Below are 26,423 nucleotides of genomic sequence, written 5' to 3'. Positions count from 1 at the left end.
AGAGTGAAGTAAGTCAGAAAGAGAAAAACAAATACCATATGCTAACACATATACATGGAATCTAAAAAAAAAGGTTCTGAAGAACCTAGGGGCAGGACAGGAATAAAGATGCAGATGTAGAGAATGGACTTGAGGACACGGGGAGGGAGAAGGGTAAGCTGGGACGAAGTGAGAGAGTGGCATAGGCATATATACACTACCAAATGTAAAATAGCTAGTGGGAAGCAGCCGCATAGCACAGGGAGATCAGCTCAGTGCTTTGTGACCACCTAGAGGTGGGATAGGGAGGGTGGGAGGGAGACGCAAAAGGGAGGAGATATGGGGATACATGTATATGTATAGCTGATTCACTTTGTTATAAAGCAGAAACTAACACAGCATTGTAAAGCAATTATACTCCAATAAAGATGTTAAAAAATTAAATTAAATTTAAAAAAAAAGAAGTACATCTTAAACAAGATCTAAAGACTTGATCTCTTTGAAAAGTAACTTGGTAGACTAAGAGAAGAAGCAAAACATTCCTAAATTGTCTTTAAAAATCTATCTAAACTAAAAAATCCCACAAAACGTTTTAATACGTAGTTGGGGAAAACATTTTAAATAAGTATGAAAAGTCTACTTAAGAGAAGAGAAGAACGCTCTCCACCAACCCAAGAAATACAGCTGTCATTCCTCTAAAAAACCACAGGGTGTCATCATCACATCATGAATAACAGCTACGCTGTCAGTTAAAAAACCTTTATCACTAAAGGTGAAATAAATTTTTTTGAATAAGGTTCCAGTAAAGACTTTCCCACTAGATTTATCAAATCCCATGCCTGAACACTATTAGGAAGTGTGCTGAAACTATCAAATTATTTTTATAGTTTCAAAATAACCCCTTCACAGTCATTTGCCAAATGAATGGACGTATATTTAGAGTCAACTATTTGCCTTTTCCTATTTCCTAAGAATTATATTTGCAGCATATTATAAAGATAATTATCCTCTGTCTCTTCTAAAATGTGAAAATATTCTAACTCTAATTACTATAGTTTAAAGATCTAGGAAGAAAAATGAGTTAAAAGTACCTTTGGGGTAGTTCTCAGAGAATTATAATGTAATTAAAAATTTTAAAAGACCCAATACAATTTTTGAGTCATCAACAATACTAAAAAAATGAAATTTATATTGCTAAACTGAGTTCGTTCATTGTGTTTGTAGTCTTAAAGAAAAAAAAAACTTGTTAAACCTAAATAAATTCCAAAACTGTGTGTTAGAAGGAATGTAAAAAAATCCATGACCTAACGCAACTTCTTCTAATCATTTCTAAACAGTAGCATTTTGTAAGGGGATGTGAACTCAAAGTATTAGACGGGTGAATATCATGGCAAAACTTAGGATTTTAGCCTTATATTCACTCTCCTAATTATCTAAAAAGGAACTGTTAAACTTAACTTTAAAAAGTTATTTAATATTTTATTTTTAAACTGAAGAAAGTATTTTCAAGAACTTCCCCAACTTCTATTTGAGGACAAAATTAAAAATTGTGTAAGTAAGATAAACTGAAGTATATGATCTGAGATGTTAAATTACATGTATTCTCTTGTATTTACCATGACAGAGCAAGGCAATTCCAACTCTAGTTCATCTGCAGTGCCCTAGGACACCGATGCAAAAAACACAGGGAATCTTTGAGGGAAAGTGCTTAAAAGCACCTGTAGGCAGACAAAAGACAAAATTTATATCCCACATAAGCCTGCTTAATGTCCCTTTGATGGGCAAAAGCTTTTTGCCATTGAAGAAAAAATAAACAACCCCCCCATATGCAGTCTTGAAACTGCAGAAATCTGCCATGATTCAGGAGGATAAAAGCAAACAGAAATTTATTAACACAGAAGTCCTCACGCTCAGTGAGGTTTGTCTTTACACACTTCTTCCAAAAGCGAGAACACTGCTTTTCCGTTGACAAAAATAAGGACAGTAGATCCAGTTAGCTTGTGTCATACCACAGCAACCTCAAACTCTCATCTCAACCTCAAACTCTCATCTCATCTCATCTTGTGAGACTTCCACAAGAATATTTAAACTGCTCAGTTTAAACCAGAAAATTCCTCTTAATTATCCTGCTAAACTGTGTAACAAGGAGGTTACTCAATTATCTAAACACCAAGGCAAGGTTAACTGATCGTAACATTATTACCATTAGTATACTGTCTGCTTACTAAATATGGGTGAGAGTATGTATGTATATGTATAGATGCATAAAAGACTAAATACTATATACCAAATATTAATGGTTTCAGTATTTTAATTTTCTCTTTTATATTTAACAAATTTCCAAATTAATTTTCCAAGTTTATATAAATTAACTGATAATAGGAGAGATTTTTAAAGTAATTAGAACTTTATAAATCCTTCCCAGATTGGTACTAAAAAGTCACAGCATTTTTCTTTTTTTTATATTGGTATTTGGAGCCAAATCTTTAGACAGACCAGAAATCTTAAGATTTACCTCAAATATGTATTTCCCATGGCCAACACTTAAAATTGGATTCTTTCAAAACCACTAAATTCCAGAATTAAGCAAAGACTTTATTGTTGTCCATTAGTTTTATCAATTAAACTATAAATATGGGTGAATATTTACAACCTTTATGTGTTCTTTTAATTTATCATTCTCTGCTTCCTTTTTATGAATTTGGAACTGTAGTCGTTCATGTACTACTTTTACTGATTGTGACAAACGGCTTGCTTTCAAAGCATTTGCCTACAAGAGAAAACAAAACAAAGCAAAAATGTGTTATTTGATGTATTTTTTCACAATATTAAACTTTACCGTACTAAGACATGATCTAAAAAGTTGCTAAAGAGCAAAGTACAACACTTCCCCAATTACAAATGGATTTTATATAAAACCAGGGGGATGTTTTCTCCTCCCCTTTTTTATTTAATAACTCCTAATTATCTCTTTTTAAAAGTTCCTGTCTATCCTTCTAAGTAAAATTATGGGTATGTCTAAAATGCTCCTACAAACACAGAAATTCCTTAATTTATACTAAAATTGAAATATATATTTATACATAGGTCCCTGACTTAGGCCAAGTACCCTGATTGAAATACCACAAAAATCTAAAAAGAAAAAAAAACTCTAAAAAATTAAGATATTATATTTGATGCATAAACTTGTAAAAATGTCCAAATAATCTAAAAATATTTCTATATGTATTTATGAGGATATGGGGGCCAGGATGGAAAGAAGAGAAAGAGGGAGTCAATATTAAGAAAATTTGACGAATTAGCTCAAAATTTGCTTACCTTTTCATTCTGAAACAAACAAGAAAGTTCTTGGATATAGGTCTCCTTTTCAAGTACCTTCGTCTTAAGATTCTTCAGCAAATATAATGTAAAAGTTAGAAATATCACAACTTGGATAATGTTGGCTAATTTTATAAAACCAACCAGCATACAAACAAAAAATTTCAGAAAAATAGACACCAAGTCTAAAAAGACTTACAGTGTTTTCACTTTCATTATCAGCTAGCTTATCTAACAAGCTGGAGAAACTGTCCCCTCTCTGTGGAAAAAAGAAGTTGTAAATCAGTGTTCCCAAACTATATTTCTCTACATAAAAAAGTAGAAAATGGAATAAGCATCACTTAAGAAATTAATATGGACAACTACTATGCATAGTTCAGTTTTTTTAAAAGTTAACCATAAGAAAGATTTTTGCTTAAGTGTTCCAAATCAATTTTTAATCCATAATTTATGAAATCAATTAATTTACTAAATTAATTTCTAAATAATGCCTCATAAAGTACAAGCCAATGAAATAAAAATCTTGTATACAAAGAAGGCTCACAATGCTGATTGTAAACAGGTAAAAATTATAAACAGCCTAAAGTCTAGCAAAAAGAAATGTTTTAAAGAATTACAGCAGGGGACTTCCCTGGTGGCGCAGTGGTTGAGAATCTGCCTGCCAATGCAGGGGACACGGGTTCGAGCCCTGGTCTGGGAAGATCCCACGTGCCGCGGAGCAACTAGGCCCGTGAGCCACAACTACTGAGCCTGCGCGTCTGGAGCCTGTGCTCCACAACAAGAGAGGCCGCGATAGTGAGAGGCCCGCGCACCGCGATGAAGAGTGGCCCCCGCTTGCCACAACTAGAGAAAGCCCTTGCACAGAAACGAAGACCCAACACAGCCAAAAATAAATAAATAAAATAAAAATTAAAAAAAAAAATTACAGCAAATCAATAACAGAATTCCATGTAGATATTTTAAATGAGAACGAAAAATGTTTATTCATTTTGAGGGTCATACATACTGTATGACTTCATTTATATGGAATATCTGAAATCAGCAAATCCACAGAGAAAAAGTAGATAATGGGCTAAAGAGGGGTAGTGGGGATGGGAAGTAAAATTCTAAAGAGCAATGGGTTTCTTTTTGTAGTGATGAAAATGCTCTAAGGTTGATAGTGGTGATGGCTACACAATTCTGTGAATATACTAAAAATCACTGAATTGCATACTTTAAACCAGTGAACTGTATGGTATGTGAATTATATCTCGGTGAAACTGTTAAAAAAGGAATATATGAATGTATAAATACAATGTACACAAGGGCTTAAATTCTAAGAGTATTTTATTGTAATCAATTGAAATGAAGTATAACAAATAATGAAAGTTTTTGAGATTGAAAATAAAAATATATTTTCTATAAAAATATGCTGCTTTCATGTAAAAGTATTTATGAAACATTGAAAGTGGGGGTTAATGATTGCCATTTCAAACAAAAATTCAAAAATCAATTCCATTTCAAATATACCAATATTTTAATTTCAAGAAATAATATACCCTTCAAGCGAGAAATATCGCTATTAAAATAGTGCTTAGTATTTCTTACCTGTTGGTGTTCTGTCTTTCTAAGAAGATGTTCTAAAGTTTGTTTTAAATCTTTAAAAGAGTCTAATTCTTTTCTTAATATTTCCTTCTGTTTAGAAATCTTCAAATTGGATGCAGAAAGATCAGTCTGACAAAATATAAGAAGCACATACACATTTTAAGACATAGCATTAAGACACTCTAAAATATACTACTACTATTATCAAAGAATACTTTTCCTAGTAATAAAATCATTCTTTTGCACATAGAAGTAGTAAGATATGCCAGGTTTTTCAGCAGTAAATAGTATATGTTACATGGTTCTAAAGTAAAATGAAATCAAAATAAGGGCTTAAACCCTACAGTATTTCAGGCATTTATTTTAATAAAACTAATAGAATACAATCTATTTTTTTGTCCTTAACTCAAACTTTATTACACTGAACTTTTAGAATAGAGGTTTCTATTCCACACAATACTATAGAAAATATATTTCATCTCTCAAGAGTGAAAGTGAAGAGTGAGAGTGAAGAATATTTTAAATTCACTCTTGAGAAAAGTTGACTCTAGTTCAACTCAGGTAAGGCAAGCATCAAGGTACTTTCTAGTCAAGCACCAAGGTACTTTCTAGCTTAGCGTCTCATCAAATACATGCCTGAGATTATCTCTGAGGAAAAGAATTGCAATTAATGACACAGGAATGAAAAACACTAATAAACCTGCATTTTTTATATCAAATACCAGTATGTGAGCATAACTACTACAAGATATGAGACCTCAGTTAATGAATTCTGAGTATTATCCTAGCTTCTCATTTTATTACACATTCACTAGGCAAGTACTCACATTTTCAAAACTAATCTCTTCAATGGTGTCCTTAAATACTGGCAAAAGTAATTCTACAGAACAAGTTGCTAACTCGGCTTCCTTAAATGTTGCTTCCAATTTGGTCTTCTCAATTAGGATGTCCTGCTTTAGGCTAATTAGATATGCACAAATAAACTTTAAGTTAAAGCTGTTACATAAACTAGTTATGCTTTTAATGCAAACAGAGCATAGCATGATTAAATACTACAGTTCCATAAATTGCTCTGCAAAATATAACAGTAAATTTTCACTGAAAATGAATTTTTTCTGTACTTCCATATTTTTTCTACACTTAACTATACATGGAAAGACAGTTTTTAAAATGTTAAGATATGTAAAACACAAAGACTACCAACAGCAATTATCCCTGTGCTATTTGATAATTATTGAACATCTCTTCTCCTGTTTGTAAAATGATTTGTGTGAATGTGTTCGTGTCTTTTTTTCTTCCCTTCCTTCTCCCTTACTCCAAAGCCAAAAGATTTGTCTTCCTAGACCTTATTCCAAAATGCTTTCTTGAAACTTATTGTTTTTCACAAAAAAAATCCTCCAGAGAAATGTGTAAGCTAAACAAATGGAACACAAAAAACTAAACCTCTCCAAATATCTAAAAATCCTTCACATTTGGCTTTATAAAACATTATTATCATTCAAAACAAAACTGATAATATTTGCTTTCTTGATTACGTTTTACACAGACATTACTGTGTATCACTGTAAGATACATCTTTGGGTATGGGGGCTCACATTTTTACATCCCGAAATTGGGACGCTTCTTACAATCTCTGTCAGTCTGGAAGCAGTCCTTAGCTGTCTTTCCTGTACAGGTCCGGAACTTACAGAATGAGCATCCAATGTTTTGAAGAACATCCCAGAGATGGGGTACAGCACTTTTTTAACCCGTAACAACAAAGGGTCATAGAGAGGGATTGGAGGAGTTGTTGAAGTAGGAATGTTTAGCAACATTCTAGAAGCAAGACCCCAAGGTAGGCTTGCTGTATATTGTAAGAGCCCATCACCAATAAATTTCATTTCAGTTATAGATGCTCCTAAGAAATACCAGTACATATCACCAATACTCTTAATAGCAAGGATAACTCTGAGTCAAAAAGTAACTCATAAGAGTTGGGCTTTGAGTATAAGGAAGTTTTGAGAATACCTTACCTACTTTATTTCATTCACATTTTATTTTTATATAAGTGCAGAGTTATTTGGACTAAAAATCTATGTATAAGTTTGAAGGAGTTTTTTCAATATTTATAAATAAAATTCCAAGCCATAAGAAAGCATTGTGTCTTTCTTTAATTGACACCTTTTTTCTTTTATGGAACATAATGTAATGGCTCAGCAACAATGAATGGCATCTTAGAGGCTATGTCTCTAAGAAGTAGACTGTATTCTTAAGCACCACTTAAGATGTCTTAAAATGATGGGCCCAATGAAGATGGTTGCTACAAAAGACAGTTATCATTATTAAAAACCATGTACAGAAAGTCAAGAATGATTATATATGACCAAACATCATTTTCATTTAAGCTAAACTAGAAGTTGGACTATAGTATCCATAGCAACAAGCATGGTATTTTAAGACTTATTTTGGGGAGCAATGAGTCGTACAAATAACAAGTGCACTCTCCATACTAAAGAAGCAAAATATGACAGTTATTTGTTAGATAGCAATATCCCAAATGACAGTGAAGTAGTACTCATTAACTATATTTCCAATATCTCATAGTATTTATATTTTCATTTACATTAGTTAGAAAGATATACACTTTACAAATTTTTTTATAGGTAAGGTTTTCATTTTTAATTGCTTTCACTAAAATTCCAAAATAACTAGGCAAATTCTGCTAAATGAGTACATCTGTAATCAGATTAAATAAATATGAATTACTAGACTGTTAGATGATATTCTTGAAAGAATGCTGTATTTGATTCAAATAATTTACAGTATGGACAAAACATGAAACCCTGAAATCAAAAAATTAAGCTATCCCCTGCTATTGTTGAGAATACCAGCTGAGATGACTTTCACTGGCATGCCGTGGTAAATGTTCTTTCTCTGGTATACTTTTAAAATGGGAAAAGAGTTCTTCTGAATGACTTCCATCATTTGTAGGCTTCTCCATAAATTCGGTAAATGGATTTATAGGTGGCTTCCACAACAAGTTCTCCACATAAGCTGAAATCTAGGAAATATTTTAATTATTAAACATCATTTCAGTAGATTCTTTTTTTCTGCTATTACCCAATAAGATAAAAATCCTAAAGATCTGTAAAAGAATAATATTTCACAGACAAACTTGAAATTATAACTGCTACTCATTGTGATACTAATTCAAAATAGTATCAAAATTGCATAGCATAATCATTCAACAATTGCCAACTTCCATACAGAGTTTCCAAAAGGCCCACTATTTTCTACATACTCACAAGAATGTAGAAATTACTATTAGTCTATTTCTTGAAGTATTATAATAATATCCTAATCCAATCGGACTAGAAAATGGATATAAAAACCACAGAATAACTATCATTCTCAGTTGCATTAGATTTATCCAATAGGAAATGTATGTTATTCATGCCTGTAACAGTAAAAATTTAAGATACTTTTTAAAGTATTTGGCAACAATAGCTACAAAGAAGTTATTTTCTTAAAGTAGACTTTTCAATATTAAATTCATTTATTCCTATAAATCATATTTTTTAAAAAAGCTCAATCTACGTTATTCTTTGGTGATAATGAATGGACAGATGACATTACTTCTAAGTTTTACTAAATAATCTAATTGTTTTCTCTCAAACTTGGAGATGTCATTTTTAAAATGTGAATATTTATGAATTTCTTCAAAACGATTCCATTTTAAGTAATGAGTTAGTGCTCTGGCAATCATTAAGGTTGTAGTTTTTCAAATCTAATATATGGAAATGTGTCTCCCTAACTTTGTTTATACAAAATCAAATGTCATATTTAAGGTTTTCTGCATTTTTTCAGAGATATTTTACCTTTTTGTAATTTATTTTTATTTATCTGTATCATAAAATACATATGTTCAAGAATTTTCAATATTTTAAGTAGACGTGAAATTAAAGGTTGAAAATTATTCACTATATTTAATTAGCAATTCAGAAATCCTTTCAAATGTCTGTAAAAATTTATCTATTTTTTTTGTCCAAAGGTTCTGTATACCAGAAAGATAAATATTTAGGATACAGGCCAGTGAAAAGCATCCTCATATTTTTTCAATACTAGAAACTCACGTCAAAATGGAAATGTTGAATAAGATACATATAGTCTAAGATGATCTACCTGAATGCTGCAAACACGCATCTGTTATTAGGACATAACATTTTGAGCTATTGGTAGCCCAGAAAAATTTAAAACATATGGACACAAAATCAAATGAAAACCCAAACCTAAAGGTGAAGAAGAATATGCTTGGATAAGTCACTGCCATCAAGAAAATTATCATCTGATTTGCTCAGTTTTGGTACTTATCTTTTGTCCATTCACTTGTTTAAATATTCGTCTCTCTGTACAATGGAATCTCAAAAAAGAACGTCTTGTTTATTGGAATCCTCAGCACCTGTAAGTCTTGTAAAAGCTAAGCAATATTTCAAGGAGAGGACTCAAGGCTTAGAGCAATTAATGAATAAGATGAATAAAGACTGCTGCTTTTTTACTTATCTTTTCTGGGATAATTAAAAGAAAAATAGTTCATATATTTAAAATAAAAGTTCACAAATCAGTGTAAGAGGGTAGAGATCTTCAATTTATTGAAAACATTTTATGAGGTAAGATTCAGTTTGGTATCAGTACTTTAGTTCTTGCTTGGCTTTGTGGGCTATTGGCAGCTATTTATATAATTTTTCTATAAGTTTTGTCACATGATAAAATCATACAACGTAAGTAATTGTATCTTATCTTAAAGGGTAAACAAATAAAACTAACATATTATAAAAATAGGGATTTTTAGAATGACTTTTAGCCCAACATTCTAAAATGTATCTTCATTACTGATTTCTCAAAACGTGAAACAGAGAACTGGGTATGTCTCAAATATTTGCATAGAAATTATCAACTATCATATTCTCACAATCTAGAAGTGAATATAGGATAAATATTGTTGAGAGGTTCCAAGGTACTCCACTATTTTTGTGTTGTAACCATACTTTAACCAAAAACATATGTGTGCTGAACAATGTAATAATTTTCTTTAGCAAAAAAAATCCTGCCTTTATAAAAAATGCTATCATTTTGGGAGACCAAATGTATTCTTGAGTGGAAAAGCAGACATTTCACAAGAAAATGTTTTCAATTATGTAGAATAAACTGCCAATTTACAAATGTAATATACTTTTGTATAACTTGTTAGTGGTGAAACAAAGACACATATTCTGCACACATACTTAATGATCAAATCCCTAAAGAATAGCAATTTAAAATATTTTTAATGTTTAAAGAATTAAATTTCCTATACAGAAATGACTTTATCAGTCCCCTACCCAAAAGGCATGTACTTAAAGCTTCTTCCAGGTGTGGTCATGGGTTTATGCTGATCCAGCTACACTCATTTAACTATGTTCCATTTTGGCCAGCAACAAGCATTTGAGGGATGGCTGTTCAGGGACCATGATGCTGGCCATGGTAAGAGAAAAGAAAGATCAGTCCATGACCTTCCGCAGCACCTAGATTGTTCTACATAAACTAACCAGCTCCAAGTATGTATTCAAAACTAACCTCTCTAAAGAGACTAGCATATGAATCTTGCAGATTTCAATTTGTTTTGCCAAACACTAATCCTTGGAAAACTAGCTCCCACTGGGTTCAAACAAAAGCACACAGCTTATACTGAAAAATTCACTATGAAATATTCAGCAAAGAATACCAAGTAGATACAGGAATGTTGCTAATTTCCCACACTAAACACTAGTCAAAAGTTTACTAGAGAAGTAACTGTATGCCTTTTTGGACTCCATAGTGAAAAAAAAAAAGGTATACGAAATTTGGAAGTAGGCAGAGTAAAAATAACCAGAAGTGGAAAACTGAACTTATCAGTAAAGGCTATCAAAACTGGAAAAAACATTTTCTGATATAGAGAGATTAACTTTGAAAAGTAATTAGCTAATGCTTCTGTCCAATGAATAAAGGAATTTAAAATTAAAAGCGTTGCAGATTGGATAATACGGGGGAAAAAAATTGACAGGAAGAGTGACTGATTTGTAAATAAAGGATACATACATACTTTCAAGGCCCAAGTCCTCCCTCCTTCTCAAAATGTTCCTCTGACTGATCCAGCCCACCAAGAATCCTAAACATCTAATAATATTCTCAGAATCATACAGTTTAGAATTTAATTGCTCCATAAATGGTAATATTTTAGTTCTTCTTTAAACTTGCTACTAAATCTGTGAGGGCAAATACACCCATCACCATCTACCCTCAAAAATTAATCAGTGAGAGGCATAGGTTAGGTTCCAATATACAAGTTAGGGTCACCAAATAATTTATTGTTCAAACTGAAACACTTTTGAGAGGAAGCCCCACAGAGAACCCAATTATCCAGAAGACGGGACCAAAGATGTTCAGAACATTGTCTAACCCCAAATAGTCAGCATCCTTTATCAGATAAACATAAAACATTTTCCTTCCCTTCAACAAAAGGACAGCATGACATGCTGCCATTTATTAACAGCATTCACTGACCAAAAACCTACACTGTTGCTATTATCATCTAAAGGCTACTCATTGAAGAAACCAAGTTTTAGAAAACAGCTTGACCAAGATTACAAGTAAGAAAGTGGTGGAACTCAGTTTTGAATGAAAGCCATCAGGTACTGAAATATAAATATAAGAATCCACACAGCTGAAAGTAACATACAAACTTCCCTTTTATAAGAGTGTTTTAGCACCCTTATAAATTCAGTTTATATTAAAAAAAAAGAAAATTGTTCTGTACCAGGAAATGAAGGATGAATAAGATTGAGCTCCTTGAAGGCACAGACTACAAGTCTAAAGAGAGAGCAGTGAGCAGACCACTAAAATCCAGTGTTCTAAAGACTATGACGGGGACTCATCAGGTACTGCAAAAGCAACTGGCAGGATCCTTCCCAGAGATGGATCCTCAGTAGAGTCCAGCAGAACAAGTTTGAGCTTGGCAAAAGGGAACAGAAAACAGGCATTCCGGATAGAGGGTAAAGTACCAGCAAGAACAAGGAATCATGACGGAACATGATTTGAAAGGGCACGTGGCAAAAGATGAGACTGGACACATGAAAGTAGACACTGTATACCAAGCTCAAGAGCTTGAATTTTTTCCTAAAGTTTAAGACAGACCATTAAATAATTTTAAGCAGGAGAATGACAGATCAGAAGTGCATCTTTAAAAGGTAAGTACAGGGTTTCCCTGGTGCCGCAGTGGTTGAGGGTCTGCCTGCCAATGCGGGGGACGCGGGTTCGTGCCCCGGTCCGGGAAGATCCCACATGCCGCGGAGCGGCTGGGCCCATGAGCCATGGCCGCTGAGCCTGCGCGTCCGGAGCCTGTGCTCCGCAACGGGAGAGGCCGCAACATTGAGAGGCCCACGTACCGCAAAAAAAATAAATAAATAAATAAATAAAATAAAAGGTAAGTACAGTGGTGTTTTGGAAAATGGACTCGGCATATGGAGAAGATGAGAGGAGAAGCAGTGATCAGGTTATTAGCGTCCCAAGAGAGATAAAATTCCAACATTCTTTTCCAACAAAAATTTTTGAAGAAATCAAAAGTTGTTGCCACTGATGATTTAAAAGAAAAAAAAGAAAAACAATGAAGGAATTAGAATACAGGAATAGCAAGAGATCAGTTAGGAAAGAAATGATCAAATGTAACCCCTCATTTACCCATGACCATCTGAATGGATTGCTCCACATCTAAGTTGCAGGAAATGATTACTTATCCTTTTAAATACAAAAATTAATTTAGACCAGTTTGAAGAAAATCTTTTAAAAGTATGTATTATTTCTTCCTTCTCAGAGTACAGATAGACTGAACATAATTTAACCATTCCTGATGACCCAGAGGCAGCATATTAAAAAGAAAGAACACTGGGCCAGATTCATCAGTTCACAGTCCTTATGAGCCACCTGACACAGACAACCCTTAGCTTCAATAGCCCTTTGGTTCTCTCTCCTACAAAATGAGAATAAGCTTTGCCAGCCAAAGCTGTCATGAGGTTTGAACAGAATGAAGTAGAAACACTTACAGGTGGGGAGTTTTGTTTGTTTAATTTAGGACCCCTTTGGTCACTCTGTTGGGGCTGCTTTCCCACCAGGCCTTCTCCTTAATTTTTTTCATCTTAAAAAAAAAAAAAATCGTCCTGAGTCATTCACCATTCCTGAAATTACTTGCAGGCCTGAGTTATCTGTATAGAACCAACTCTTAACTTGAAAACAATCCTTTCAAAATCTATTCTTTGCATTATTATTACAAGTCATTTTCAATGTAGTCAAAAATTGACTGAGTTCTATTAAACCTGAGCCCAGGAGAACAATTATTGACTTCCAACAGAACTGTGCCGAAGGGGATAGATGTTCTGTCAACCTCATTGCTATATCCAGATACTTGGGTCTCAGTCACTTGCACAAACTAAGCAGTGATTAGTAGCAATATAAACAAAGCCATTTTCTCATACCTCTGGGTGTTTGAGATGCAAAAACTATCCTATTAATACACATCAATTGTGAAATTAGAAGAAAATGAGAAGCAAAAAATGGATACCTGGCTGTTAAGGGCCATGACAAACATTGCCATGACAATCTTATTAAAACAGAAAGGTATCAAACACATTTTAAAAGCCGACAGGCTTACCGCAGTCTATTCCTTTAACCATAACTAACCAAGTGGTGCTTAAAACTACTCCAAGAACCTCATTCATTCAAAAACACCTGAAACCTTACTATGTGTGAGATGATAGGGAAACTTCGTCTCTGCAATAGACTTTATCCCAACACCAGCCAAAGTCTGGCTATGGTTTCCTCACTAAACAAGCACCACTTACTGACCACCTACTCAAAACCTGGCACTGGTTAACTTAATCTCTTTTATTACAACCACTCTTAAGTGACTTATGCTCCTCATTTTACAGAAAAGGAAGCTGAAGGCAGTAACGTTAGTGACCTGCCCAAACCACACATTTAAAGGAATTGAGGCTGCACTCTAGGACCCTGGAGAACGAATTATTTCCCCGAGGCCTGGAGTATTCTTTACTTAAGGAGCCCCGGAGCTTACCAGAGTCTGGCACATTATATGGTGGGCATTTAAAAACCAGCCGTATACGTAAGAGAGCACTATTTCGGTAAGCAACGATGCAGTGCCCGGGGCCGGCCGGGTCAGGGCTCCGTCCTGCACAAGCCCACCTCGGCTAAGATATGCCCTGCTGTCCCAGGGACCACACACTTCCTCGCTGCCTTTCCCAAGCCCAGACTGTCTGTCTGGGGGGAGAGGACGGTGTAATCAGAAAGCGGCTGAGTTCAGTTTTGGGTGGACGCGAGGGCCTCTCACTTCCGTGACCCACCTTGGCCACCGCCCCGCCCCCACAGCTGCCCGCGGTAACTAAGCCTCGGCCATGCAAGCCGAGGAAGCTTGCTTCCCCCTCCAAAAGCACGCCGACGTCCCTACCGCTACGTCAGTACGTCGCCGTGACGTCAGCCCGCCACCGCTCCGCTGTGAAAGGGGTCCGCCAGGGCCGCCAAGGCTGACGCTCGGCGAACGTTAGTGTAAGCCGCCCGTGAGCATACCTGTGTTCTCCAGCCCTGGGTCGGCTAGAACGGAGCGGGACGCGGGGGGCAGTGCAGCGGGTGAAAGCTAGGAAGGTAAGGACTCGACGCGGGAAGCAGGCGAACTCCTAGAACGGCTCCCGGTGGCAGAACGCCCAACAAGGTGCAAGCGGGACAAAGCGGAGTTGGTAACCAGCAAATGGCTTCTCTGGCAACGGTCGCCCCGCCCCTTCCGTCGGGCTCGCAGCGGCGCAGCCAATTGGCCGAGCTCGGGAAAGCGAGTGCCGGCGTCTGCTGCTATTGGCAGGAGTGAGGGGGCGGAGCCCGGGAGAGCAGCTTTGTCTTTCTGTTGGTTCTCCCAGTGAACTCCCCCGACCCCGCGACCGTTTGTTTTCCGAGAAGGGTAGCGTTTGTGTGTAGTTACTAAAAAAAATCTTAACTGAGTTCAACCAGAAAGGGAAGTAAGGCCGATGGATTCCAAATTTTCTGACACTTGGCTTGCAAGTGTCCTGCTTTTGCTACTTAAAGGAGGAGATTTGAAAAAACCAAGGCAACCGCGACTGGAAGAAAGCTCGTTATAAATGTAAACAGCTAAAATCTGTTTATCTGAGATCATTCCCTGGGCCTATTTTATCCTGTTAAATGAGGGAACCGGACGGTGATCTCGAAGGCATCTTTCAGGTCACAAATTATTTGTATCTGTGCTACAGCCAGCTGGTATGGTTTATAAACTGAACAAGGCCAGATTCTATTTGGAAAAGTTAAAAAAAAAAAGTTATCTAATGCCTCAACCTAACGTTCAAAATCGTAGGCTATCACATTAGGTTCACAAATAGAGCCACTATCAACTGAGCAGTTTAACCATGGCGTACGTCTTATTGGTTTCACTAAAGAATATTTTCCACTGATGATTCCAGCAATGCTTCCCCCCCCGCCGCCCCCCTCCCCCAGCGCTATGATTGTCCAGCAAAAAGTTCCCCAACCAGTTTATTTATCTCTTGTAAAAATAAAATACAGTGTGTGTGTGTGAAAAAACACATTAGCTTCCCCAACACATTAGCTTCCATATATGCAAATGTTAATAAGCACGGGGAACTGCGGATATACGTACCTACTCTCTCACTGATGGATCATAACTTTCGGCAAGTCAACTAGCTTCTCTGGGCTAGTCCTCTCATCTGCAAAAATAAAATAGAAAAGAGGAAGAGGACAGGTAGAGTTGGGGGCAAGGAACATAATTCTTGGGATTTTTCTAGCACTAAGCTAGGATTCTAGCTAACCTTGCTAACTTGCCATAATTAGAAAAATAATTGTACACAGATGTTAGGCTGCTGTTAAGAAAAATACTTATTTTAATTAAATTGCATTGGTATTATAAGTTACCACCTGTGTAAGACATTCAAGAGGAAACATTCACAAAATCTCAAAATGATTACATAAGATTCTCAAACTGACTTATTTAACTGAATTGTCCAGGTAAAGTAAATATGGCATCCCTCATCCTCTAAATCTAATCTGTTGCTAAAATCTCGTTGGATAGTGAATTTTGGATAGAAAGATCCCTTATTCCATTTTTTTTTTGTTTTCTTTTTGTTTGTTTTTGGGGTTTTTTTTGCGGTACACGGGCCTCTGGCCTCTCCCGTTGCGGAGCACAGGCTCTAGACGCGCAGGCTCAGCGGCCATGGCTCACGGGCCTAGCGGCTCCGCGGCATGTGGGATCTTCCCGGACCGAGGCAAGAATCCGTGTCCCCTACATCGGCAGGCGAACTCGCAACCACTGCACCACCAGGGAAGCCCCCCTTATTCCATTTTTACATAAATGGGAAAATAACAGTTCATTCCAGCGCATTCAAAACCCCCAATTTCCCCAAGTATCATTAAACACTTGACCACCTGTGAAACATTCCACCAAGGATTTCTGCATAATTTAAAGCAGAGACCAGCATACTTTTTCTATAAAGGGTCACACATTAAATATTTTAAATTCTGTGGGTTATACAGCCTCTGTCATACTTAACTCTGCCACTGTTGCTTAAAAGATGCCATAGAGGATACATAAATACATGGCTTGGCTGTGCTCCAATAAAACTTTTTGTTAAAATAAATTTATTTATTTTTGGCTGCACTGGGTCTTCGTTGCTGCGTGTGGGCTTTCTCTAGTTGCCGTGAGCGGGGGCTACTCCGTTGCAGTGCGTGGGCTTCTCATTGCAGTGGCTTCTCTTGTTGCGGAGCATGGGCTGTAGGCGTGTGGTCTTCAGTACTTAGGGCATGCTGCCTCAGTAGTTGTGGCTCACAGCCTCTAGAGCGCAGGCTCAATAGTTGTGGCACACGGACTTAGTTGCTCCATGGTGTGTGGGATCTTCCCAGACCGGGGCTCAAACCCGTGTCCCCTGCATTAGCAGGCAGTGGTTAAGACCACTGTGCCACCAGGGAAGTCCCTGTGCTCCAGTAAAACTTTATTTACAAAAATAAGTGAAAAATAGGATAGATTTGGCCCACAGGACATGGTGTGCAAACTTCTGATATAAAGCATTTAAAATATCAAGTGCCTGAACTCATTAAACTCATTAGTGGGACATTTGTATGTAAGATGCAACAATGCAGTGTTGCATGAAAATTGTGTTTTTCTTCTTCATGAGAACAAATGTATGTTATAATGTAAAAATTGCAAACAATGAAATAAAAAGTTAAAAGTTACAGGATGCATAGCAATACTTAGCAAAATAAAAAAGCAATTTATAAAAGTTTGGTGGTGTAATAAACTGTTTCCAAAATGGCATACAAACAATTCTTCTCATCCCTGTACACAAATCACAAGTGCAGTCTGTTTCCCCTCCTCTTGAATTTGAACAATAGAATGTAGTGAAAGTGATCCTAGACCTAGATCCAGACCTAGGCCTTGAGAGACCTAGCAGGTTCTGCTTTCCTCTCTTGGAAACCAGGTACTATATAAGAAATCCAATTACCCTGCTGTAGAGGGAAACCCATCCAGATCCCAGATGTTTGAGCCACTCACCTGAGGTGGTAGACCTGTGAGCCAGTTGACTTTCAAGGCACAGCCTTGTTCCCTGAATGCAGCTGTATAAGTGACCCTAGCCAACATCGTGATCCAAGGGGATGCAAGTTGAAACAACTTTAATATTGAGGGGGTAACCTAATATATCCCAGACCACTGGGCCTAAGAAATTTTAGTAAGGTAGCAGAACCCTGAATTGTCATTTTCCCACTCTGAATTGCATGTGTTCTTTCCAGTATGTTTTGGTTTCCTTTTCTTATTTTATCGAACTTAGTGGATTGAAACAAAAACTGTTTTATTTGTTCTGAACTTCTTTCAGAAGTTCAGGCAGGGTTCAGCTGGGTGGTTTTTTTGGTTCATGTGGCAATAGCTGGGGTCTCTCACCAAGTTGAAACCAGATTGCTGCTGAAGCTGGACTAACCAAGATGATTTTATTTATGTCTGGTGACTTGGTGGGTTCACTCAGGAGGCCAGGACCTCTCCCATTCTATCTATTGGTTCTCCATGTGACCGAACTGAGCTTTTTTCATGGCAGCTTCATCCCAAGAGTAAGTGTTCCAAGCAACAAATGCAGAAGCTGCAGCTCTATGGCCACAGAAGTTACACAGAATCACTTATGCTGCATTTTGTTATCTAAAATAAAATAGAGAGTCAGCCCAAATCTGAGGGAAAGAGTAAAACACTCCACCTCTGAATGGGATAGTGTCAAGGTCCATAGAATCTATGGGAAAGACAATTTACTACACAAGGCATCTATGGTATGTGCTATTTCCTGATCATTAGGTCCTATCAGCACAATATCATAAATGTAGTAGACAAAAGTGATGTCCCATAAGTTGAGGAAATCATCACTGTTCCTGCACACTAAATTATGACAGGGAGCTAAAGAATTAACAAAGCCCTTACATAAAGCAATAAATTCTCCCCCATTCTCTCACTTCCAAATGAAAGTGAATGACTTCAGTTGTTTCATGCATATTAGGATGAATAAAAGACATTTTTTAGAGTGATATCTGAACGTTAGGTGTTAAGAATTGTGCTTATTCACCTAATAAAAAGACTACATCTGGATGTAGACCAATTCATCTTAGGCGACCCATTCATCTTCTACACAGGCCAAATGGTAGGTTAAATGCTAGTGTGATGAGAATCATCACCCTGCATTTTTCGAGTCTTCGATGGTGGCACTAATCACTAGAATTTCCCCAGGTATATGGTATTGCTTTGGCTTACTATTTCTGTAGAAAAGACAGTTCTAGGGGCTACCAACTGGTGGTCCTATTTTAATAGCCATGAGTTAAGAAGCCAATGACAAGATATTGTATGTCCCCACTAAGGTAATGAAGTTTAGGTCTCTCTTTATCAGATCTATCAACTTTTCATTATACAGATCAATTAGGATCCTAGCAGATTGTCCGTCCATTTCATTGTAGGGATATCATGATCAATTATCCACTGTTAAAAATCCTTCTTAGGGGCTTCCTAGTGGCGCAGTGGTTGAGAGTCCGCCTGCCGATGCAGGGGACACGCGTTCGTGCCCTGGTCCAGGAGGATCCCACATGCCGCAGAGCGGCTGGGCTCGTGAGCCATGGCCGCTGAGCCTGCGCGTCTGGAGCCTGTGCTCCACAGCGGGAGAGGCCACAGCAGTGAGATGCCCGCGTACCGCAGAAAAAAAAAAAAAAGATCCCTCTTAGTCAAATGACTATGATTACTACTCTGGCGCTCCTGTCCATTATGGTAACCACCAGTACCTCATCTCTGATGGTTAAATGCAGTCATTTGGTCTCTGCCACTTTTGGATCCTATTATGTCCACTAGGGAACTGGGGATCCCTTTCAATGGCATAATCTCCTAATTTCATCCCTGTGCTTAGAGGACAGAAGCTACAGTAATTTCAAAGGATTTTGGCATTCTCCTCACTATTTTCTCAGTGCATTAGTGAAGAGAAGGTCTTCTGGGCCTTCTCAGGACATATTTGGAGATAGGTGACTGGGTCATGATGAATACTGACCTAATGAATAGGTGACTGGAATGATAAATCCATTCCAAGCATCCTATCTCCCTAAGTCTTTTAAATCAATCCTCTAAAATGTATCGAGAGATTTCTAGCATCTCAACTTTATTTATTGCAGGCCACCACTGAGTCCAGGTTTCAACCAACCAACTAAGAAAACCTTTAGAACAACTCCCAGATGCTCAGGCAAGCATGATGAATCCAAGGCCTCTGATAAGTATATCCATATTAAAAATGTTTGCCTCATCAAAAATTATATTCTTTCATGCCCGTTCTAACACCCTTGAATTCATTATCATATTCCATAGGTTTCTGCCAATATGAATAAGCAAAATCTTGCCTATTTTTTAGTGTGAAAGCTTTTTCCTAGGCCAGACTTTTTACTTATGCCCTGGAATATACCGGGGCATAATATACTGGGTAGGAACATCTACCAACTCTGTAGATCTATACCAGTGGTTCTTGACATTCTTTTTTGGAGTCAAAACTGGAGGTATGCGTGGGGGGGGGGGATACTACCAGCATCTAGTGGGTAGAGGCCAAGGATGCTGCTAAACAGCCTACAATGCACAGGACAGCCCACCCATAAAAAGAATTATTCAGTCTAAATGTCGATAATGATGATATTAAGAAACCCTGGTCCGATATGGAGAATACAGAGGTCACTAGCCACCTATGGCTATTGAACATTTAAAATGTGACTAGTTCAAACTGAGATATACTTTAAGTGCAAAATACACACTGATGTTGCATATGAAAAAGGAATGTAGAATACATTAATAATTTTTATATTGGATACATGTTGAAATGATAGTATTTTGAATATATTGAGTTAAATACGATATATTATTAAAATTTAATTTTAACCATTTTTTTTTTACTATCTTTAATGTGGCTACTAGAAAATTTAAAATTACATATGTGGCTCACATTATATTTCTACTGGATGGTGCTGGTCTAGAGGTATAAAGAAATGATAACAGTGAGTTATGAGAAGGTAAATTCCTCAGATGAAGTTATTTCAGAATCTTCAAAGAAGACAAGACCAGCCTTATAAGACAGGTAAGGAGGAGTTTTTCAGAAAGCAAAAAGCTCTCTAGGGTCTATCAAGATGATAGAATTATCTAAGTCTACTCAAACAGCTTCACGACAATTCTCAAGATCCAATTCCTTCTCAGTCATTGCCTGATCTTTTCACCTAGTCAGTCTGTTTATTCAACTTAGCTTGTACGCCAGCTCTTCACAGCATTAATATTTGATTTAGATAAGTCATCCTAGCAACGTATAGACGCGGGCCTCTTACTGTTGTGGCCTCTTCCGTTGCGGAGCACAGGCTCCGGACACGCAGGCGTAGCGGCCATGGCTCACGGGCCCAGCAGCTCCGCGGCATGTGGGATCTTCCTGGAGCGGGGCACGAACCCTCGTTCCCTGCATCGGCAGGCAGACTCTCAACCACTGCGCCACCAGGGAAGACCTAGAGGTATGTTTTTAAGGCAATCATAGAAGCTCTCCTGACCTCTGAGCTCATCACATTTTTCTTTGAGCCTCTTAATACAGTAGTAAAGAGCAAACCCACCCCACAATCTTTGTATTCTTCATTTCTGCCATTCTCATCAAAGGCTTGCCTTCAATAACTACTTATTTCCTGATCACTACAGGCTGCTTTTAAATTGTTATAATTTACATTCAATAAAGTGCACAAATATTAAATGTTTAGAATATGAGTTTTGACAGTTATATTCACCCATGAAGCCACTACCTAAAACAAAGATATAGAACATTTACATCAACCTAGAAAGTTTATTTGTATTCCTTTCCAGTCCATCAGCCAAAACTACTTTTACCCCCTCTCACACACATACGTGCACACCGAGATAACCACCTTCTATTTTCTGTCACTAGAGGTTAATTTGCCTATTCTTGATCTTCATATAAATGCAATCATACATTCTAATTAATTTTGGGTCTAGCTTCTTTCACTCAATATATATATGTCTTTTAGATTCAGTCATGTTGTTCCATATTTTAGTACTTTGTTCCCTTTTATTCCTGAGTAGTATTCAGTTATATGAATATATCACAATTTATCAATTTTCCTGTTGATTTTTTGGTTATTATGAATGAGGCTGATACAAACATTCTTGTAAAAGGCATTTTATAAACATATTTTTTCATTTGTTTACCTAGAAGTGGAATTGCTGGGTCATGGGATATATATATCTTTAAGTTTATAAGAAAATGTCATATCCATCTTCAAAGTGCTTGTACCAGCAATGTATTAGGGTTCCAATTGCCTCACATCCTTGCCAACATTTATTACGGCACCCTTTTTATTTTAACTGTTTTAGTGGGTGTGAAGTGGCATCTTACTGTAATTTTAATTTGCATTTCCCTGATAACTAACGATTTTGTTGAGCACCTTTTTAATAGTTATGGGCCATATGTATATCTCTCTCTTTTTTTTTTTTTTTTTTTTTTTTGGCGGTACGTGGGCCTCTCACTGTTGTGGCCTCTCCCGTTGCAGAGCACAGGCTCTGGACGCGCAGCCTCAGCAGCCATGGCTCATGGGCCTAGCCGCTCCGCGGCATGTGGGATCTTCCCGGACCGGGGCACAAACCCATGTCCCCTGCATCGGCAGGCGGACTCTCAACCACTGCGCTCAGGGAAACCCGCCATATGTATATCTTTTATGAAGTGTTATTCAAGTCTTTTGCCCACATTTGTATTGGGTTATCTTTTTATTATTGATTTGTAGGAGTTCTTTATTTTTGTATTTTTATAAAATATAATATGAATATTTCCTCCCAGTCTGTATCTTGGCTATTCATTTTCTTAACGGTATCATTTGATGAGAAGAATTTAAAAAATTTTGATACCACCTAAGTTATCAATATTTTTCCCTTTATGGTTTTGTGCTTTACAACTCCACATTTGTGAAGATATTATATGTTTTCTTCTAAAAGCTTTATGATTCTAAGTTTTTATATTTAAATACATGATCCATCTTGAATTCACTTTTTTGTAAGGAATGAAGTAGGAGTCAAGGTTAACTTTGTTATATACAGTTATCCAGTTGTACCTAATTGGCATCTTAGTCACTTTGGGTTGCTATAACAAAAATACCATAGACTGGGTGATTTAAACAACAGAAAGTTATTACCCACAGATCTGGAGGCTGGGAAGTCCAAGGTCAAGATGCCAGCTGATTTGATTCCACATAAGGGCCCTCTTCTTAGTTTCCAGATGGATACCTTTTTGCTATATCCTCACATACAAAAGAGAGAAGGAGGAAGCAAGCTCTCTCGTGTCTCTTTTTATGAGGGCACTAATCCCATAATAAGGGGTCCACCCTCATGACCTAATTACATCCCAAAGCCTCCATCTCCAAATACCATCACATTGAGGATTAAGGTTCTTAAAATATGAACTTTGGGAGAACACAATTATTTAGTCTGTAGTTTTGGGCAACATGGTACCTGTTGTTGAAAGGACGTCCTTACCAGAAACCATTTAGAAAGGCAGCTACCCCAGTTCTGCACTAACTAAACCATTGAAGATCAGGCTGGGAATAAGCATGAGGTGAAGCTGAAATGGGTTGTTACAGTATCATAGTGGTTAGCAGCAAGGGCTTTGGAAACATACCTATCTGTATTCATGTTTTCTAGCTACAAGTCTTGGGTAAATTACTTTACTTCTATAAGCCTTGTTTTCCTTTAAAAAACTTAAAGAGTAATCTACTTATCTGATAGGATTGTTATGATGATTGAGGTCATATTTGTAGAACACATAGCCCTGTCTCTGATAAATCGTTGTGTCCTATAATTGCTAAGTATTAGTAAACGATGATTATTTTAAGGTGCAAAGCACATGATATAAAATTAGAATGATTATCTCTCTCTTTTTTTAAAAAGGCTTTATTTTATTTTATTTTTATTATTATTATTATTTTTTGTGGTACGCGGGCCTCTCATTGCTGTGGCCTCTCCCGTTGCGGAGCACAGGCTCCGGAAGCGCAGGCTCAGCGGCCATGGCTCACGAGCCCAGCTGCTCCGTGGCATGTGGGATCCTCCCGGACCGGGGCACGAACCCTTGTCCCCTGCATCAGCAGGCGGACTCTCAACCACTGCGCCACCAGGGAAGCCCAAAAGGCTTTGTTTTTTTAAAGCATTTTTAGGTTCATAGCAAAATTAAGAGGGAGGAACAGAGATATACTATATATTTTCTGCCCCACACGTGCATAGACTCTTCCATCAGCAACATCTCCTACCAGATGAAACATTTGTGACAACTGATGAACCTAGATTGACACATCATTATCACCCAGAGTCCATAGCTTATATTAGGTTTCACTCTTGGTGTTGTGCATTCTATGGGTTTGGACAAATATATGACGTACTCACCATTATGGTACCATACAGAGTATTTTCACTGCCCTAAAAATCCCGTATACTCTGCCTATTCATCCCCACCTCCAAATCCTTAGCAACCACTGATCTTTTTACTGTCTCCACAGTTTTGCCTTTTTATATATTTGGAATCATACAGTATGTAGCCTTTTCAGATTGGTTTCTTTCATTTTGTAATATGCCTTTAAGTTTCCTCCATGTTTTTTCATGGCTTGATAGCTCATTTCTTTTTAGTGTTGAATAATATTCCATTGTTTGAATGTACCATAGATGATTTATACATTCACCTACTGAAGAACATCTCAGTTGCCTCCAAGTTTTGCCAGTTAGGAATAAAGCTACTCTAAACTTCCATGTGCAGGTTTTTATGTGGACATAAGTTTTCAACTCCTTTGGGTAAATACCAAGGAGTGAGTTTGCTGGATCTGATTATCGCTTTTCATCCAGATATTGTCCACAGAAATTGGAGACTTCAAACATGAACTTTCTTTTAAAAAAAGGTAATAGAATATGTTAATCTACTTTTCCCTCTAAGCTATGAATGACTCCAGTAATTACCATAACCTGCAAAAATCCAGAATGTTTGACGAGTTAACACTGTCAAATTTAGCCCAAGTTTCAGCATACACTACAGAAAATTAGTTCATGTATGGAACATTTAATATATTGTATTCCATAGCCAAATTTTTTTTTTTTTCGGTATGTGGGCCTCTCACTGTTTTGGCCTCTCCCGTTGCGGAGCACAGGCTCCAGACGCGGAGGCTCAATGGCCATGGCTCACGGACCCAGCCACTCCGCGGCATGTGGGATCTTCCCGGACAGGGGCACGAACCCGTGTCCCCTGCATTGGCAGGCGGACTCTCAACCACTGTGCCACCAGGGAAGCCCCCATAGCCAATTTTTAAATCAGAAGTTTATTTTGATATCATTCAGAAAATAACACTGCTTATTCTTATATTTTAAGCTCAATATTCTATCCTCTGAACATCAGCATTTCTTTGGCTGACCAAGGGAAAATGATGCAAAAGCATGAAATTTCCTTTTTAAAATATACTATTGTTTGGCTCTGATTAGGTATTAAAGGCTTTAAGAATAAGTGTAAGCAATTGAAGTCTGGCATAAAGATGTGGTCATAGAGAGTACAGATACTATTTTATTAATTTTGTATTATTTAAAAATCTACTTATATAATTACAAATTAGAGAGTTAGTTAACTATTTCAAGAACACTCAGAAAATAAAGGATCCCCAGGTGTCAAATATGAAGAAAAATATTCATAAGAAGATAGAATGTGGAGACAAAAGATTAATAATTCAGGGATACAAATATGAAATTGGCATACTTAGCATATTTTGGTTAGTATACACTTTAAGAAAAGCTTAAGAAAGCTAAAGGACTAGCTTTGCTATTTGCTTTTTAAAAAATTATTTTATTTTAGGCTTATCTGCTTTGGATGGGCATTTTTTAATAGGTCTCCCATTGTTAGCTTATTGAAGCTAAGCATGATCCTTTTGTACAGAAAAGAAAATTGCTTGGTCAAAATTTTGCCAAGGAAATGAATATAATATTACTTCGTTCATCAAAATATCATACATTTATATACTAAACCACTTACTGTACATGTTTTCAAACATTGACTGGCACTTTTTAGAAATGCCAGTGCTATTTTCTAAAGTACATTTAGCACTTGCAAGAGTTTTGGTGGGAAGTAACTGGATACCTAACTAATGGTTGCTTAAAGAATCAGAGTTTACTTTACACAGTAAGAAGTCTGGAGTTTGGTACTCCCCCGTTGGCTCAGCTGTCACCAGTGTCGTCGGTGACACAGGCTCTTTCTACCTTTCAGCTCTACTACCCTTCACTTTTTGGTTGACCTCCTCACCTTCCATCTAATGGCCACAGAGGCTCCCTCAGCCTCTGGCACCCTTATAGGAAAGAGGGGTAGGCTTTTCTTAGACATTTCTCTTTTTTTCAGGGAGAAAAATCTTTTCTGTGAACGATCCGCACACCACCACCTCCTTCTCCTTCATCTCTCTCTTGCTAAGAGACTACTCCTTAGATTATCAGCTAGCATCGGGTTACATAGTGCCCCAGTATGAGGGAGGCTTGGAAGAATGAGCATCAGACATTTCCGACCTCTGTCGTGGGTGGAAGACAGGTTCGGCCAGCAAGAAAGAAAAGGAGGCTGACTATTGGGTAGGCAACTAACAGTGCCCAAGCAGGTGCCACACACCAGAGAAAGGCCATAATTAATATGGATTAATATTTATTAAACTCTTACTCTGACCTAGACACAGTTTTAATCACTACATGTACTATTCAAATTTTACAGATGTAGAAACTGAGGCACGGAGATGTTTAATAACTTACCTAAGGTCATGCAGCCATGCTTTTTACTGGAATTCAGGAAGCCTAACTTCAAAGCCCAATCACTTAACCATTTAACCACTGCTTCTACATAATTATTGCAATACAGGATTAAAGGAGAATGCCAAAAAAA

At 37.1% G+C, this 26,423-nt stretch overlaps 1 protein-coding gene across 4 annotated transcripts in view; it reads right to left on the bottom strand.

Annotated features, from left to right (window-relative positions):
* Positions 1–14,641, bottom strand: part of ODF2L (outer dense fiber of sperm tails 2 like) — a 36,337-nt gene extending 21,696 nt beyond the window's left edge. For 2 of the 4 annotated variants that reach the window (XM_060142502.1, XM_060142504.1), the window contains exons 1-7: positions 14,509–14,641; positions 7,749–7,921; positions 5,709–5,841; positions 4,885–5,010; positions 3,497–3,556; positions 3,298–3,369; positions 2,633–2,749 (exon numbers count right to left, since the gene is read on the bottom strand). In XM_060142502.1, coding sequence (XP_059998485.1) covers positions 2,633–2,749; positions 3,298–3,369; positions 3,497–3,556; positions 4,885–5,010; positions 5,709–5,841; positions 7,749–7,861 — 621 coding nt within the window. In that variant the 5' untranslated portion in view covers positions 7,862–7,921; positions 14,509–14,641. The remainder of the gene's footprint in view (positions 1–2,632; positions 2,750–3,297; positions 3,370–3,496; positions 3,557–4,884; positions 5,011–5,708; positions 5,842–7,748; positions 7,922–14,508) is intronic. The other 2 variants (XM_060142503.1, XM_060142505.1) reach the window with 2 other exon arrangements.
* Between the last annotated feature and the right edge of the window lie 11,782 nt (positions 14,642–26,423).

Source organism: Lagenorhynchus albirostris, chromosome 2 (assembly GCF_949774975.1).
Source record: "Lagenorhynchus albirostris chromosome 2, mLagAlb1.1, whole genome shotgun sequence".
Taxonomy (NCBI): Eukaryota; Metazoa; Chordata; class Mammalia; order Artiodactyla; family Delphinidae; genus Lagenorhynchus; species Lagenorhynchus albirostris.
Note: the sequence above shows the minus strand (reverse complement) of the source record. Positions and strands in the feature narration are given on the sequence as shown.